Source organism: Nerophis lumbriciformis, linkage group LG21 (genome assembly GCF_033978685.3).
Source record: "Nerophis lumbriciformis linkage group LG21, RoL_Nlum_v2.1, whole genome shotgun sequence".
Taxonomy (NCBI): Eukaryota; Metazoa; Chordata; class Actinopteri; order Syngnathiformes; family Syngnathidae; genus Nerophis; species Nerophis lumbriciformis.
The window spans coordinates 414727-432492 of record NC_084568.2 but is presented as its reverse complement, the minus strand read 5'-3'; the positions used below and the strand labels follow the sequence as shown (position 1 = coordinate 432492).

General features: G+C 36.7%; 1 protein-coding gene across 4 annotated transcripts in view; it reads right to left on the bottom strand.

Moving 5' to 3' along the window:
• The window catches only part of slc9a3.1 (solute carrier family 9 member A3, tandem duplicate 1), a 64432-nt gene that overhangs the window by 27899 nt on the left and 18767 nt on the right, over positions 1 to 17766 (bottom strand). For 2 of the 4 annotated variants that reach the window (XM_061983291.1, XM_061983292.1), the window contains exon 2: positions 17133 to 17383. In XM_061983291.1, the coding sequence (XP_061839275.1) occupies positions 17133 to 17383 (251 nt within the window). Of the gene's footprint in view, positions 1 to 1158; positions 1549 to 17132; positions 17384 to 17766 lie in introns of those variants that run through there. The other 2 variants (XM_061983293.2, XM_061983294.2) reach the window with 1 other exon arrangement.

Below are 17766 nucleotides of genomic sequence, written 5' to 3'. Positions count from 1 at the left end.
ACAAGATCATTGGTGTGTCAAACTCAAGGCCCGCGGGCCAAATCCGGCCCTCCAGGTAATTTTATATGGCCTGGAAATATTATGTTTCAATAATATTTTCTTTCTCTACTTTCTTACTACAGGTATTAGTGTCAAATATTGCAAAAAATATTATATTATCTAACTTTGTTGGTCCAAATCCAAATAAATACTTAAATATCTGCTTTACTTATGATTTTGAAGCAAGTTATCCATCAAATTGTACACTATAAAAACGACCAATGGATTTTACTGTAAAATTTAGGGAGTTTTTAAATTTATTTTTACAGCATATTACTGTAAGTTGGAAAAAAAAAACGACCAATATTTGTTTTTTTTACAGTAAAATTATGTCGACTGAGCATTTTTTTTGTCATTTTTTTGCTGTATAGTCCTCGGTTGATGATTTTATGTTACCACATTTTATCATGGTAAAAAACTGGCATCTGAGTAGCCAAAATCAAATTAAACAGCGGTACTGTATTTTTATTTGCAGTAATATGTTGTAAAATAATAATAAATAAATAAAAAACACCATATGTTTTACAGTACAATATTTTACTGGCAACTAAGCCGCCACTTTTTTTTCTGTAAAAAAACTGTGGTAAAATCGGCAGATTTTTTTTTACTCTTTACATAAAAAAAAGGAAAATATTTAAATTATAAATTATAAACTATACAAGTACAACCCATTAAATTCATAGGCAAATTCATTAATTATTTACTGTTACAAGCGGCCCTCTAATGGCAGCCACGACTGCGGTGTGGCCCTCAGTGAAAACAAGTTTGACACCCCAGGTCTGGTGGGACAGGCCAAAATTAAGTCGGAGAAAATGCAGTCCTTTATACATTATTTACATTTTCTCTCCGGCCCGGTAGCAAATGCTTCACGGACCCCGGTACCGGTCCCCGGACCAGTGGTTGGGGACCACTGCCCTAAAGGTGACTGTGTAAACAGAGCAATGTCCCCATTAAGTAAGCATTGCCAGAACACACACACACACACACACACACACACACACACACGCACACACACACACACACACACACACACACACACACACGCACACACACGCACACACACACACACACTTATGATGATCAACTAGTTCATTATATTGTAATGGTTCTCCAACATACCTAGTTTGGACAAAAACGCCACCAGTACCCATAAGGCAACGAGGTAAGGGGGCTCCACATGATGCCACTTAAAGGACACCACGGGTATCCCGCTGATGTTGGGAGCATGGCCGTGCTCACTGGTGTTGGATCCTGAATGTCTTTGCTGCTCTGGAATCTCCACTCCATTTGCCCCGAGGATGAAAAAAATCAGCGATGTTGACCCCAGGAGCCAAATGTGTGCATATCCACGTCGTCGCTCCATTTGTACATGGGAGAGGTCCCGTGATGCGGAAAAGGTAAGAGAGTATGCTACTCTTTTTTTTGTTCTTGCTTGTTACTCACTCCTTTGTCATTCCTGTGTATCCAACTTGCTTCTCCTCCTCATTTTGCTGTCCGTCCTCCTCCCACAATGGACTTGGCCTTTTATACCTCCAGCGTCCCCTCTGACCAAGGTTGAGAGGTGGATGAAATGGGGTGTGACGGATGTCTCAGAAAGGTGTCCAGTTATTCAGTCACATTGGAAACACTTTTTTTTTTTGGAAGTTTTTTTCCGGTGTCAAAGTTTGCCATGACCATCAGTGTGTTCTCAGTAAGTGATGGATTACGGGGGCCATTCGATGGATAGTTGAATGAATAGCTTTGTACGTGTTTGGTTACATTTCTACCGCTTCATCCGGCGGCTTTGTGCCGAGTAATGATTGACACTGACGTTGCACAACCTTTGGTTAAAGCCTCATGCTGTTTTGTTTGGAGAAAACTGTGTAGAATAAAGTCAACTCAAGCAAACGTGTGGATACACATTTTTATGTCTTTTTATTGCATATTTTTTTCTGTTATTATTTTTTATTTTTTTTACTATTTTTACTGTTTGCAACTTGCTCTGTTCCATTTTTCAAAACAATTAAAAAACCGAGAACACCACCAGCTAACTTCGGTCAAAACTGGACTCTTACTGTTATGCTGGATCCACTATGGACTGGACTCTCACAATATTATGTCAGACCCACTCGACATCCATTGCTTTCGGTCTCCCCTAGAGGGGGGGGGGGGGGGGGGGGGGGGGGGTTACCCACATATGCGGTCCTCTCTAAGGTTTCTCATAGTCATTCACATCGACGTCCCACTGGGGTGAGTTTTTCCTTGCCCTTATGTGGGCTCTGTACCAAGGATGTCGTTGTGGCTTGTGCAGCCCTTTGAGACACTTGTGATTTAGGGCTATATAAATAAACATTGATTGATTGATTGATTGAAAACATTCGTTTTAATCAGCACAAAAAACAAGGTTGTTTTTTTGAACTGGAAAAATTCCCAGGTTTTCTCGAAATTCCAGGAATTCCGTAATACCATTTCTTAATTCAACATGTTACTACTTCAATATTTTTTGACCGATTGGAAAAATTTCAATACCAAACATTTCAACTAATTCAGACCATTCAAGTTTTTACCATTTTCAAAAAAAAATCACGCTTTTCCCGAAATTCCCAAATTTTTGGGAAATTCCCATTTAGATCAATGGGTCATTCTTCAAACTTCCACAATTCCCACATTCTTCAACCGATTCAAACCATTCCACCTTCAACACATTCAACTCATCCTGGACATTCAAACTAACACTTTCCTAAGTTTCAAACCAAATTCAGGTTTTCCTGGAAATTCAAACTCTTCAACATTCAAACCATTCCAACTTCAAACTGTTCAGCCTATTCGGGAAGTGCAGACTTTCCCTTGACAAATTCCAAAAATTCCCAGATTACCAGGACATTTTTCCCATTTAAAGTGAATTGGCCATTTTTCAAACTTTCACCATTTCCACATTTTTCAACCTATTCCACCTTCAACATATTCCACCATCTTGGGAATTCAATCTACTTTTTTTCCAAGTTCAAAAAAATTCCAGGATATTACAGAATTCCTGGTTTTCCAAAGCCCTATTTCCACCCTTTTTTATGGCCACTACTCCTTCCACATTTTCCAACCCACTTCAACCGTTCCACCGTCAAAACATTCCTCTTAATCAGCACAAAAAACAAAGTTGTTTTTTTGAACTGGAAAAATTCCCAGGTTTTCCCGAAATTCCAGGAATTCCGTAATACCATTTCTTAATTCAACATGTTACTACTTCAATATTTTTTGACCGATTGGAAAAATGTCAATACCAAACATTTCAACTAATTCAGACCATTCAAGTTTTTACCATTTTCAAAAAAAAATCACGCTTTTCCCGAAATTCCCAAATTTTTGGGAAATTCCCATTGAAATCAATGGGTCATTCTTCAAACTTCCACAATTCCCACATTCTTCAACCGATTCAAACCATTCCACCTTCAACACATTCAACTCATCCTGGACATTCAAACTAACACTTTCCTAAGTTTCAAACCAAATTCAGGTTTTCCTGGAAATTCAAACTCTTCAACATTCAAACTTCAAACTGTTCAGCCTATTCGGGAAGTGCAGACTTTCCCTTGACAAATTCCAAAAATTCCCAGATTACCAGGACATTTTTCCCATTTAAAGTGAATTGGCCATTTTTCAAACTTTCACCATTTCCCCATTTTTCAACCTATTCAAACCATTCCACCTTCAACATATTCCACCATCTTGGGAATTCAATCTACTTTTTTTCCAAGTTAAAAAAAATTCCAGGATTTTACAGAATTCCTGGTTTTCCAAAGCCCTATTTCCACCCTTTTTTATGGCCACTACTCCTTCCACATTTTCCAACCCACTTCAACCGTTCCACCGTCAAAACATTCCTCTTAATCAGCACAAAAAACAAAGTTGTTTTTTTGAACTGGAAAAATTCCCAGGTTTTCCAGAAATTCCAGGAATTCCGTAATACCATTTCTTAATTCAACATGTTACTACTTCAATATGTTTTGACCGATTGGAAAAATTTCAATACCAAACATTTCAACTAATTCAGACCATTCAAGTTTTTACCATTTTCAAAAAAAAATCACGCTTTTCCCGAAATTCCCAAATTTTTGGGAAATTCCCATTTAGATCAATGGGTCATTCTTCAAACTTCCACAATTCCCACATTCTTCAACCGATTCAAACCATTCCACCTTCAACACATCAAACTCATCCTGGACATTCAAACTAACACTTTCCTAAGTTTCAAACCAAATTCAGGTTTTCCTGGAAATTCAAACTCTTCAACATTCAAACCATTCCAACTTCAAACTGTTCAGCCTATTCGGGAAGTGCAGACTTTCCCTTGACAAATTCCAAAAATTCCCAGATTACCAGGACATTTTTCCCATTTAAAGTGAATTGGCCATTTTTCAAACTTTCACCATTTCCCCATTTTTCAACCTATTCAAACCATTCCACCTTCAACATATTCCACCATCTTGGGAATTCAAACTACTTTTTTTCCAAGTTCAAAAAAATTCCAGGATTTTACAGAATTCCTGGTTTTCCAAAGCCCTATTTCCACCCTTTTTTATGGCGACTACTCCTTCCACATTTTCCAACCCACTTCAACCGCTCCACCGTCAAAACATTCCTCTTAATCAGCACAAAAAACAAAGTTGTTTTTTTTTAACTGGAAAAATTCCCAGGTTTTCCCAAAATTCCAGGAATTCCGTAATACCATTTCTTTATTCAACATGTTACTACTTCAATATTTTTTGACCGATTGGAAAAATTTCAACACCAAACATCTCAACTACCGTATTTTTCGGAGTATAAGTCGCACTGGAGTATAAGTCGCACCTGCCAAAAATGCATAATAAAGAACGAAAAAAAAACAACCTATATAAGTCGCACTGGAGTATAAGTCGCATTTTTGGGGGAAATTTATTTGATAAAATCCAACAGCAAGAATAGACATTTGAAAGGCAATTTAAAATAAATAAAGAATAGTGAACAACAGGCTGAATAAGTGTACGTTATATGAGGCATAAATAACCAACTGGTATGTTAACGTAACATATTATGGTAAGAGTCATTCAAATAACTATAACATATAGAACATGCTATACAATCTGTCACTCCTAATCGCTAAATCCCATGAAATCTTATACGTCTAGTCTCTTACGTGAATGACATCAATAATATTATTTGATATTTTACGCTAATGTGTTAATCATTTCACACATAAGTCGCTCCTGAGTATAAGTCGCACCCCCGGCCAAACTATGAAAAAAACTGCCACTTATAGTCCGAAAAATACGGTCATTCAGAACATTCAAATATTTACCATTTAAAAAAAAATTCCCGCTTTTCCTGAAATTCCCACATTTTTGGGAAATTCCCATTTAGATCAATGGGTCATTCTTCAAACTTCCACAATTCCCACATTCTTCAACTGATTCAAACCATTCCACCTTCAACACATCAAACTCATCCTGGACATTCAAACTAACACTTTCCTAAGTTTCAAAACAAATTCAGGTTTTCCTTGAAATTCACGACTATTTACATTGTAGATTGTCACTGAAGGCATCAAAACTATGTGGAGTTATGTACTTCACAAAAAAAGGGTGAAATAACTGAAAACATGTTTTATATTCTAGTTTCTTCAAAATAGCCACCCTTTTGCTCTGATTACTGCTTTGCACACTCTTGGCATTCTCTCCATGGGCTTGACAGATTGACAATGGCCAAATGGGACCAAATTAAATAGGTGAATACTACTTAATCGTTTAGTTAGTTAAATGTGCAATTCATTAAATAATTAACTAAATCATTTAATTGGAAAAAAACAAATTAATTAAATTGTGAGAGAATTTAATAATTAATTTGTTAACTAAATCATTAAATTGGAAAAAAAACAATTAAATTGTGAGAGAATTTAATAATGAATTTGTTGATTAAATGATGAAATTAAATCAATAACTCATTAAATGATTAAATATTTAAATGTAAGTCAACATTAAATACATCCATGACAATTGAATAACACATTTATTTATTTAATTTAAATCATGATTAATCAATGACACATTTAAGAAATTAGTTAAAGATTAATTTAGTTTTTCCCCATTTGACATTCATTGTGTGGACTGTGACTCAACAGTTTGTTTACATGTATAACTTTCTCCGACGCTGCCACAGAAAGAGGTGTTTTATTCCACTCATTCTTAGTCTCATTTTGTCCACCAAACGTTTTATACTGTGTGTGAATGCACAAAAGGTGAGCTTTGTTGATATTATTGACTTGTTATGAAGTGCTAATCAGGCATATTATGTCACTGCAAGCTAATCGATGCTAACATGCTATTTAGGCTAGCTGTATGTACATATTGCATCATTATGCCTCATTTGTAGGTATATGTGAGCTCATTTAATTTCCTTTACTTATGTCCTCTGTGTATTTGGTTTATTTTTCCATCTCTCATGACACATTATCTGTATGTAACATTGGCTGCATTTCAGATAGTTGTTTGTGTGCCATGTTGTTCCAGACCACAGCAAACGTTACCCAGCTTGCAAAGATTGTAATAAATCCTTTAGAAGAAGACAGTTTCCTTGAACTTGGACAAACACATCTATACCTTTGGCCATTCTAAGACAGTCATTTCCAGGAGTTATCTCACCCTCTGAGAAGTTTTACTAATGTTTTCCAATGTTGTAAAAATGTGTAGAATAAATATTACATTTCAACATTTCTGTCAACGAAGATTTGTGTCAGCCTGCGACACATAGTCATTTTGATAGTAGGCTAATATAGCTAATTATCCACTTGCATCATGTGTTGTCATCATTATATAAGTCTTTTAATTTTTTGTGGCTCCAGACAGATTTCTATTTTGTATTTTTGGTCCAATATGGCTCTTTCAACATTCTGGGTTGCCGACCCCTGGTGTATACCGATAAACTGACAGTAAAATGTATTCAGTCATTGTTGCATTCACAGGCCATACCATGCACAATCTAATGCCATCCAAAACAAGATTAGGGATGCTTGGTTCCTATTGACTGCACACTCAAGTATCAGCCTAACTAACTAATGACATAATATATCTTTCTGAATACTGGCTGCGCTTTAACTAGACCCTATCAATCATTTTAAGCTCAGTTGGCACCTCAGGCAGTTGTAAAAGCGCATTGTAAAGTCAGATAAAGGTGAATTTAACCGCGTAAAGGTAGCTGCCAGGATGGGACTACTGTGTTATGTTTAATAAAAGGTGAATGATCATTAATTTGTCATTAAATCATATGTGCCACAAGTGAATGCTCCAAAACATTCACACATATGCTTTTTCTTCTTCTTCTTCTTCTCCAGATTTGGGCGCGCTATACCTTCCACATTTTCATCCGATTCAAAACATTCCAACTTCAAACTGTTCAGCCTATTCGGTAATCACCGGCAAATTCCAAAAATCCCCAGATTTCCAGGTTTTCCGGGACATTTTTCCCATTCAGAATGAATTAGCCATTTTTCAAACTTTCACCATTTCCACATTTTTCAACCTATCCACACCCATACTTGCCAACCCTCCCGGATTTTCCGGGAGACTCCCGAAATTCAGCGCCTCCCCCGAAAACCTCCCGGGACAAATTTTCTCCCGAAAATGTCCCGAAATTCAGGCGGAGCTGGAGGCCACGCCCCCTCCAGATTTATTGTTAGGCAGTTTCATTAACGTCCTCCCAGCACGGCAACAACACACAACAACAGCAGTCACGTTTTCGTCTACCGTAAAGCAGTTTGTCTGCCGTAAACAGCAATGTTGTGACACTCTTAAACAGGACAATACTGCCATCTACTGTACATGCATATGTGACATTAACATCTAGGGCTTTTAGAGAGTGCAGTGCACAACTGCGCACACAACAAGGAGACGAAGCAGAATGCATCATCAGAGAGGGTGTTCAGCATGGTTAGAAAAATAGTGACAGAGAATAGAACAAGGATGGACAATTCAACCCTTAACTCAACAATGAGTAGATGAGTGTTATGTGTGTGTATATGTGTAAATAAATGAACACTGAACACTGAAATTCAAGTATTTCTTTTATATATATATATATATATATATATATATATATATACATATAATAAAATAAATATATATACATATATATATACATATATATATATATATATATATATATATATATAGCTAGAATTCACTGAAAGTCAAGTAGTCAAGTATTTCTTATATATATATATATATATATATATATATATATATATATATATATATATATATATATGAAATACTTGACTTGGGGAATTCTAGCTGTAAATATACTCCTCCCCTCTTAACCACGCCCCCCGCCCCACCCCCGACCACGCCCCCCGCCACCCCCACCCCCCACCTCCCGAAATCGGAGGTCTCAAGGTTGGCAAGTATGTCCATACCATTCCACCTTCAACACATTCTACCATCCTGGAAATTCAAACTACCCTTTTTCCAAGTTAAAAAAATTCCTGGTTTTCCAAAACCCTATTTCCACTCTTTTTTCTGGCGACTACTCCTTCCACATTTTCCAACCCACTTCAACCGTTCTACCGTCAAAACATTCCTCTTAATCAGCACAAAAAACTAAGTTGTTTTTTGAACTGGAAAAATTCCCAGGTTTTCCCGAAATTCCAGAATACCATTTCTCAATTCAACATGTTACTACTTCAACATTTCTTGACCGATTAGAAAATTTTCAACACCAACCATTTCAACTAATTCAGACCATTCAGGTTTTTACCATTTTCAAAAGAATTCACGCTTTTCCCGAAATTCCCAAATTTTGGGGAAATTCCCATTGAAATCAATGGGTCATTCTTCAAACTTCCACAATTCCCACATTCTTCAACCGATTCAAACCATTCCACCTTCAACACATCAAACTCATCCTGGACATTCAAACTAACACTTTCCTAAGTTTCAAACCAAATTCAGATTTTCCTGGAAATTCAAACTCTTCAACATTCAAACCATTCCAACTTCAAACTGTTCAGCCTATTCGGGAAGTGCAGACTTTCCCTTGACAAATTCCAAAAATTCCCAGGTTACCCGGTTTTCCAGGACATTTTTCCCATTTAAAGTGAATTGGCCATTTTTCAAACTTTCACCATTTCCACATTTTTCAACCTATTCAAACCATTTTTCCAAGTTCAAAAAAATTCCAGGATTTTACAGAATTCCTGGTTTTCCAAAGCCCTATTTCCACCCTTTTTTATGGCGACTACTCCTTCCGCATTTTCCAACCCACTTCAACCGTTCCACCGTCAAAACATTCCTCTTAATCAGCACAAGAAACTAAGTTGTTTTTTTGAACTGGAAAAATTCCCAGGTTTTCCCAAAATTCCAGAAATTCCGTAATACCATTTCTTAATTCAACATGTTACTACTTCAACATTTTTTGACCGATTGGAAAAATTTCAACACCAAACATTTCAACTAATTCAGACCATTCAAATTTTTACCATTTTCAAAAAAATTCCCGCTTTTCCTGAAATTCACACATTTTTGGGAAATTCCCATTTAGATCAATGGGTCATTCTTCAAACTTCCACAATTCCCACATTCTTCAACCGATTCAAACCATTCCACCTTCAACACATCAAACTCATCCTGGACATTCAAACTAACACTTTCCTAAGTTTCAAACCAAATTCAGATTTTCCTGGAAATTCAAACTCTTCAACATTCAAACCATTCCAACTTCAAACTGTTCAGCCTATCCAGGAAACGCGGGCTTTCCCTTGACAAATTCCAAAAATTCCCAGATTTCCCGGGACATTTTTCCCTATTTAAAATGAATTTGCCATTTTTCAAACTTTCACCATTTCCACATGTTTCAACCTATTCATACAATTCCACCTTCAACACATTGCACCATTCTGGAAATTCAAACTACCTTTTTTCCAAGTTTAAAAAAATTCAAGGATTTTCCAGAATTGCTGGTTTTCCAAAGCCCTATTTCCACCCTTTTTTATGGCGACTACTCCTTCCACGTGTTTTCAACGCATTTCAACTGTTCCACCGTCAAAACATTCCTCTTAATAAGGACCAAAAATGAAGTTGTTTTGTGAACTGGAAAAATTCCCGGTTTTCCCAAAATTCCAGGATTTCCTTAATACCATTTCTCAATTCAACATGTTACTACTTCAACATTTCTTGACCAATTTGAAAAAATCCAACACCAATCATTTCAACTCACACAGACCATTCAAGTTTTTTCTCCCCCACCATTTTCAAAAATATTCCCGCTTTTCCCAAAATTCCCACATTTTTGGGAAATTCCCATTTAAATCAATGGGACATCCTTCAAAGTTCCACAACTTCCACATTTTTCATCTGATTCAAATTGTTCCAAATTCAAAATATTCAGCCTGTTTGGGAATTGTGTGCTCTACTTCAACAATTAAAAAAAAATTCCAGGATTTTAGTTCAACTTCAGCATTGGAGCATTCACACGCAATTCCTTCAGGGAATTGCCTCATCGAGTTATTCTTCTTCTTCTCCAGATTTTGGCGCGAGCTACCTTCCACATTTTTCATCCGATTCAAACCATCCCAACTTCAAACTGTTCAGCCTATTCGGAAATCGCGGGCTTTCTCTTGACAAATTCCAAAAATCCCTGTAATACCATTTCTCAATTCAACATGTTATTACTTCAACATTTCTCCACCGATTTGAAAAATTTCAACAGCAACCATTTCAACTCTTTGCAGCCAAACCCCTCAGAGTCACATAACTTGGTACTTAACATAGTCTAATTGTTAGCAGTTAGCATGCTAACGTTAGCATTTCAGTTCAGCTTGCGTATATTTTTCCTTCTGAAATTGCATATTCTTGTTACTATGTGTTGTCCCTATTTTAAATCACAAAAATAATTTAAAGTTCTTAAAAAATGTCCACGAAAAATGTATCATTGTTATTATTATTGGCCCAATATTTACTTGGTATCATACAAATACCACAATTTGAAGCATTATAGTCTACAGTTCTTAATTAAACCAATGCTTTATTAACCAGAAAAAAAACTATCAACAAATATAAAGTCCACCTCTAATAGCAAACCTACATTTATTGTCCATTGTTCTGCAAAAAAAAGAAAAGAAGCTAACAAAACTTGACTTGCAATGTAGAGCACTGAAGAAAGCAAGCATTGTCAGTCCTCGAGCAGGAAACAAGATCTGGGAAAATTGGTATCATTGTCCGGATTTTGCAGCTCACGAGTGTGAGTAAGTTTAAAGTCAACATTGCATTATGTTGGTGTTCAGATTTAGAGTGGATCAGTTGGTTATTTCAAGATAAGACAGTCAAATCAAAGCCTCATTCAATTGCAATAAAAAGGTGCATGACACACTTACTGCATTGTATACCTCCTGGTGTTTGTCAGAATGTGGTGTTTGTCAGGATACTTTTGCACTTATCTTTATAGCAGGGGTCGGCAACCCAAAATGTTGAAAGAGCCATATTGGACCACAAATACAAAAAAGTAATAGATCTGGAGCCGCAAAAAAATTCAAGACTTGTGTTATCATGAAGGCAACACATGATGTAAGTGGCTAATTAGCTATATTAGCCTACTATCAAAATGACTGCGTCGTAATATTTATTCTACACATTTTTACAACATTGGAAAACATTAGTAAAACTTCTCAGAAGTTGAGATAACTCCTGTAAATGTCTTAGAAATGGCCAAAAGGTACAGATGTGTGTGTCCAAGTTAAAGGAAACGGCAGGCTGTCTTCTTCTAATGGATTTATTACAACCTTTGCAAGCTGGGTAACGTTTGCTGTGGTCTGGAACAACATGGCACACTAACAACTATCAGAAAAGCAGCCAATATTACATACAGATAATGTGTCATGACACATGGAAAAATAAACTAAATACACAGAGGACATGAAAATGAATGAGTTCAAATATAGCTACAAATGAGGCATAATGATGCAATATGTACATACAGCTAGCCTAAATAGCATGTTAGCATCGATTAGCTTGCAGTTATGCAGTGACCAAATATGCCTGTTTAGCACTGCAACAAGTCAATGACGTCAACAAAGCTCAACTTTGTGCATTTCATGCACAGTCCAAAACGTTTGGTGGACAAAATGAGACGAAGAAGGAGTGGCATAAAACACGTCTTTCTGTGGCAGCGTCGGAGAAAGTTGTACATGTAAACAAACTGTTGCGTCACAGTCCAGCCAACGGTGAGTTCAAGGGCCGCTGAATTTAGTAGGACAAAACGGGCGCTCGCCAAATAATCTCATCAATGAAGCTTACATACAAACATATTAAACAGTGGGCTTTCTAATAATGTTAGCATCGATTAAGCTTGCAGTCATGCAGTAACCAAATATGCCTGATTAGCACTCCATAACGAGTCAATAATATCAACAAAGCTCACCTTTGTGCATTCACGCACAGTACAAAACGTTTGGTGGACAAAATGAGACAAAGGAGTGGCATAAAACACGTCTTTATGTGGCAGCGTCGGAGAAAGTTGTACATGTAAACAAACTGTTGCGTCACAGTCCACCCAATGGTGAGTTCAAGGGCCGCTGAATTTAGTAGGACGAAACGACGCTCGCCAAATACTCTCATCAGTGAAGCATAAACATATTAAACAGTGGGCTTTCTAACAATTAGGAAGGTTTGTGTCGTGTTTGTCCTCCTACAGAAACCATAATACAACAAAAAAATGTTCACCCCGCTTTTTTTCCCATTTCCAAACATTTTTGAAAAAGCATGTGGCTCTAGAGGCGCAGGCTGCTGACCCCCGCTTTATAGGGACAAACTGAAGGACCTACAGAGGGGCTAATCAAGCCTTTTCGAGCATTCCACACTACAATATATTGAAAGTATGTATGGTTTGATATCCGGTTATTATCGGTATTGTGATTTTTATACCAAATAATTAGGGCAGTGAAAAATAACCAGTTAACTCATGTGATTAATCATAAAAAAAATATTGCATTAATTATGTACAAACGCAGATGAATCACGAAATGTATTCTTTATTACCTTATTTTACTGTATTTTTCCTATTTTACCTTATCTGAGGATGGTCACCTGAAAGGTCAGTGATGAGGTCAAAAATACGCTTTCACTTCAACATAATAATAATAATAATAATAATAGATTTTATTTGTAAAAAGCACTTTACATTGAGTAAACAACCTCAAAGTGCTACAGTGTTTGAAAAAAAAAAAAAAAAAAGATAATAAAAATTTAATAAAAATAAAACTAGAACAGCCAAATAGCTAAAACTAGTATGCATATATCTAAAAAAAGGCATTTTTAAAAAGAAGGGGTTTTAAGCCTTTTTTAAAACCATCCACAGCCTGTGGTGCCCTCAGGTGGTCAGGGAGAGCGTTCCACAGACTGGGAGCGGCGGAGCAGAAAGCCCGGTCTCCCATCGTTCGTAGCAAACATAAACCCTAACTGGGCTTCAGGTAAAACTGTTAGAATAGAATATAATAGAATAGAATATATATTTATTGTCATTGTACAACGAAATTGTAAGCAAAACTATCCATCCATCCATCCATTTTCTACCGCTTATTCCCTTTGGGGTCGCGGGGGGCGCTGGAGCCTATCTCAGCTACAATCGGGCGGAAGGCGGGGTACACCCTGGACAAGTCGCCACCTCATCGCAGGGCCAACACAGATAGACAGACAACATTCACACTAACTAATTTAGTGCAAATTCATAATAACACATAAAAACATAAGAATATAGATAAATAGATAAAAATACATAAAATACATAAAAATACCAAGCACACAGCTCACATGCACAGTCATTATTGTCTTGTTTAGCAAGTTTTGAGCAAATAAATAATGCGCACTCCAGTAAAATATTTTTAAATTGTTCCTGTTTGACATTCCGATGATAAAATTGCATACTATTAGCAAGTTTTGAGCAAATAAATAATGCGCACTCCAGTAAAATATTTTTAAATTGTTTCTGTTTGACATTCTGATGAAAAAATTGCATACTGTTAGCAAATTTTGAGCAAATAAATAATGCGCATTTCAGTAAAATATTTTTCAATTGTTCCTGTTTGACATTCTGATGATAAAATTGCATACTGTTAGCCAATTGTGAGCCAATAAATAATGCGTATTCCAGTAAAATATTTATAAATTGTTCCTGTTTGACATTCCGATGATAAAATTGCATACTATTAGCAAGTTTTGAGCAAATGAATAATGCGCACTCCAGTAAAATATTTTTCAATTGTTCCTGTTTGACATTCTGATGATAAAATTGCATCTGTGTCCAAATTTTGGGCTCTTTTTTCCAAGTTATTTTAAATGATGAAATAACCTGTGATTAATCATGACAGCACAACAATTAATGTATTGCGAGAATTGTTTTGAATCGAGAATCGATTCTGAACCCAATAATCACGCCAAGAATCAGAATCATATCGTGACAATGACAGGTGTAAAAAACACTAAACTTATGCCAGATTTATGCTGTCTTTAAAATTGAAGTGGAGTGGTGTTTTTTATTTTTATTATTTTTATTTTTTCTTATTTTGGCGACACCTCGTGGTCACAATCATTTATCATGTTAATCTTATGAATGGTGATGCAGTAAGTTGGATGATGCGGACACGTTTGTTACTGGATAACCAACTAAAAACATCACAACGCTGCATTTTGCAAAATGTGACAATTTCCATGTTGGAACATCGTATGCTTTTTAGCAAACACAGAGTATCACTGTGGGGAAAAAAATAAAATAAAAATTAAAAAAATAAAATAAAAGGCTTCATTTTCGGCAGAGACGAAGACAGCCCCTTATTTATGTCAGGAGGCACGTCCACAAACACGGAAACACATTTACAGTGTCCACAGTGCTTCCTTTCTGTTGTGTATACAGGGAAAATAATGACTCTGATCACTATATGCCACGACAGGTCATTGGACAATTGTCCACTCAGTGTCCTCCAGCATCGAACATGGACACAACTGTCAGTCTGATGGACATTCAATTTAACACCTATCTCTCATTAATTGGTGGGCTTTAAGTTGGGAGCAATAATTTGAGTTTCAAGCATCCCCGTCATTAGTTGGATTAAGCATTATAATCTACAGTTCTTAACAAAACCAATGCTTTATTACCCAGAAAAATATATATATAATAGCAAACCTACATGTATTGTCCATTGTTCTGCAAAACAAAAGAAGCTAACAAAACGTGATAATAATCACATGCTTTTTGTATCATTTCCCAAGGTTTATCCTGTTAAACTGTAAGTGGGTTAGATATAATTATTTAATATAATTGACATCCAAATGACTAATTCAGTGTTCATTTTTAAGTGGGCCCCCTATACTGAAAAAGTTGGGCCCCCGAGGCATACTTGCCAACCCTCCCGGATTTTCCGAGAGACTCCCGAAATTCAGCGCTTCTCCCGAAAACCTCCCGGGACAAATTGTCTCCCGAAAATCTCCCGAAATTCAGGCGGACCTGAGTGACGTGTCGACAGCCTGTTTTCACGTCCGCTTTCCCACAATATAAACAGCGTGCCTGCCCAATGACGTTCGTTATAACTGTAGAATGATCGAGGGCGAGTTCTTGGTTTCTTACGTGGGTTTATTGTTAGGCAGTTTCATTAACGTCCTCCCAGCGCGGCAACAACACACAACAACAGCAGTCACGTTTTCGTCTACCGTAAAGCAGTTCGTCTGCCCTAAACAGCAATGTTGTGACACTCTTAAACAGGACAATACTGCCATCTACTGTACATGCATATGTGACATTAACATCTAGGGCTTTTAGAGAGTGCAGTGAACAACATGCGCACACAACAAGGAGACGAAGCAGAATGCATCATCAGAGAGGGTGTTCAGCATGGTTGGAAAAATAGTGACAGAGAATAGAACAAGGATGGACAATTCAACCCTTAACTCAACAATGAGTAGATGAGTGTTATGTGTGTGTATATGTGTAAATAAATGAACACTGAAATTCAAGTATTTCTCTTGTTTATATATATATATATATATATATATATATATATATATATATATATATATATATATATATATATATATATATATAGCTAGAATTCACTGAAATTCAAGTATTTCTTATATATGTATGTATATATATATATATATATATATATATATATATATATATATATATATATATATATATATATATATATATATATATATGAAATACTTGACTTGGTGAATTCTAGCTGTAAATATACTCCTCCCCTCTTAACCACGCCCTAAACCACGCCCCCCCCGACCACCTCCCGAAATCGGAGGTCTCAAGGTTGGCAAGTATGCCCCGAGGTCAAAACATTTCAGAACCCTTGGACTATGGACTATAATTTCAGTATTTTTCTGTGAAACAACAGTTCATTGCTGTAACATATACAGTTTTTAACTGTCAATAAGCTGTGACGTTACAGTACATTTATCCTATTTTACCTTATCTGAGGATGGTCACCTGAAAGGTCAGTGATGAGGTCAAAAATATGCTTTCACTTCAACATAATAATAATAATAATAATAATAGATTTTATTTGTAAAAAACACTTTACATTGAGTAAACAACCTCAAAGTGCTACAGTGTTAAAAATAAAAATAAAAAGATAATCAAAAATTAATAAAAATAAAAACTAGAACAGCCAAATAGCTAAAACTAGTATGCATATATCTAAAAAAAAAAAGGCATTTTTAAAAAGAAGGGGTTTTAAGCCTTTTTTTTTTTAAGCATCCACAGTCTGTGGTGCCCTCAGGTGGTCAGGGAGAGCGTTCCACAGACTGGGAGCGGCGGAGCAGAAAGCCCAGTCTCCCATCGTTCGTAGCAAACATAAACCCTAACTGGGCTTTAGGTAAAACTGTTAGAATAGAATAGAATATAATAGAATATATATTTATTGTCATTGTACAACGAAATTGTAAACAAAACTAATTTAGTGCAAATTCATAATAACACATAAAAACATAAGAATATAGATAAATAGATAAAAATACATAAAATACATACAAATACCAAGCACACAGCTCACATGCACAGTCATTCTTGATGACAGTATTAGGACTCACCAATTTTGCAGAGCCAGCACACCAGGACCCAAAGAGTGACCAGGTACGGGGTAGAAACGTGGTGCCACTTCCAGGACACGATGGGTAAGGTAGTGATGGGCTCCCCGCCGTGACCGTCATCATGACCGTCACTGTCGTGACCCGAGTCCGTGGCGTTGGCGGCCCCAGAGGTGGAGCTGGTGGTGGCGGTCCCATGCTCGCTGCTGGCCTCGGTGTGTTCAGAGCGCTCCACGCTGGGCAGGCTCAGTCCTCTGGACACCAAAAGTAACACACAAAGTAAAAGTGGTCTCCTACACATAGCTGCCATTATTGTATTTATTTTCTCAAATGTAACAGGCTAAGTGCTAACTCTCCTCCCTGATGCTCAGGTCTCTTTCCCTTTCATGCATATGTCCACATCTTTATGTGGCATGAGCATGTGTTGCTCAAGGGTACAACTTTTTTTTTTTTTTTTTACAGCAGGTGAGGCTCAGCCCATCTTGTTCCATGTCTGACCCCGCCTACTCATAGTGCCTGGAACACTCCTACTTTGTGCCTGGATCAGCTCGTTCATCCACTTTATTCAATAGAAGATTCTTTATTGCCCACAAATGGTTTGTATGCCTCTTTTATCCTAGGTTTAAAGTTGTTACGT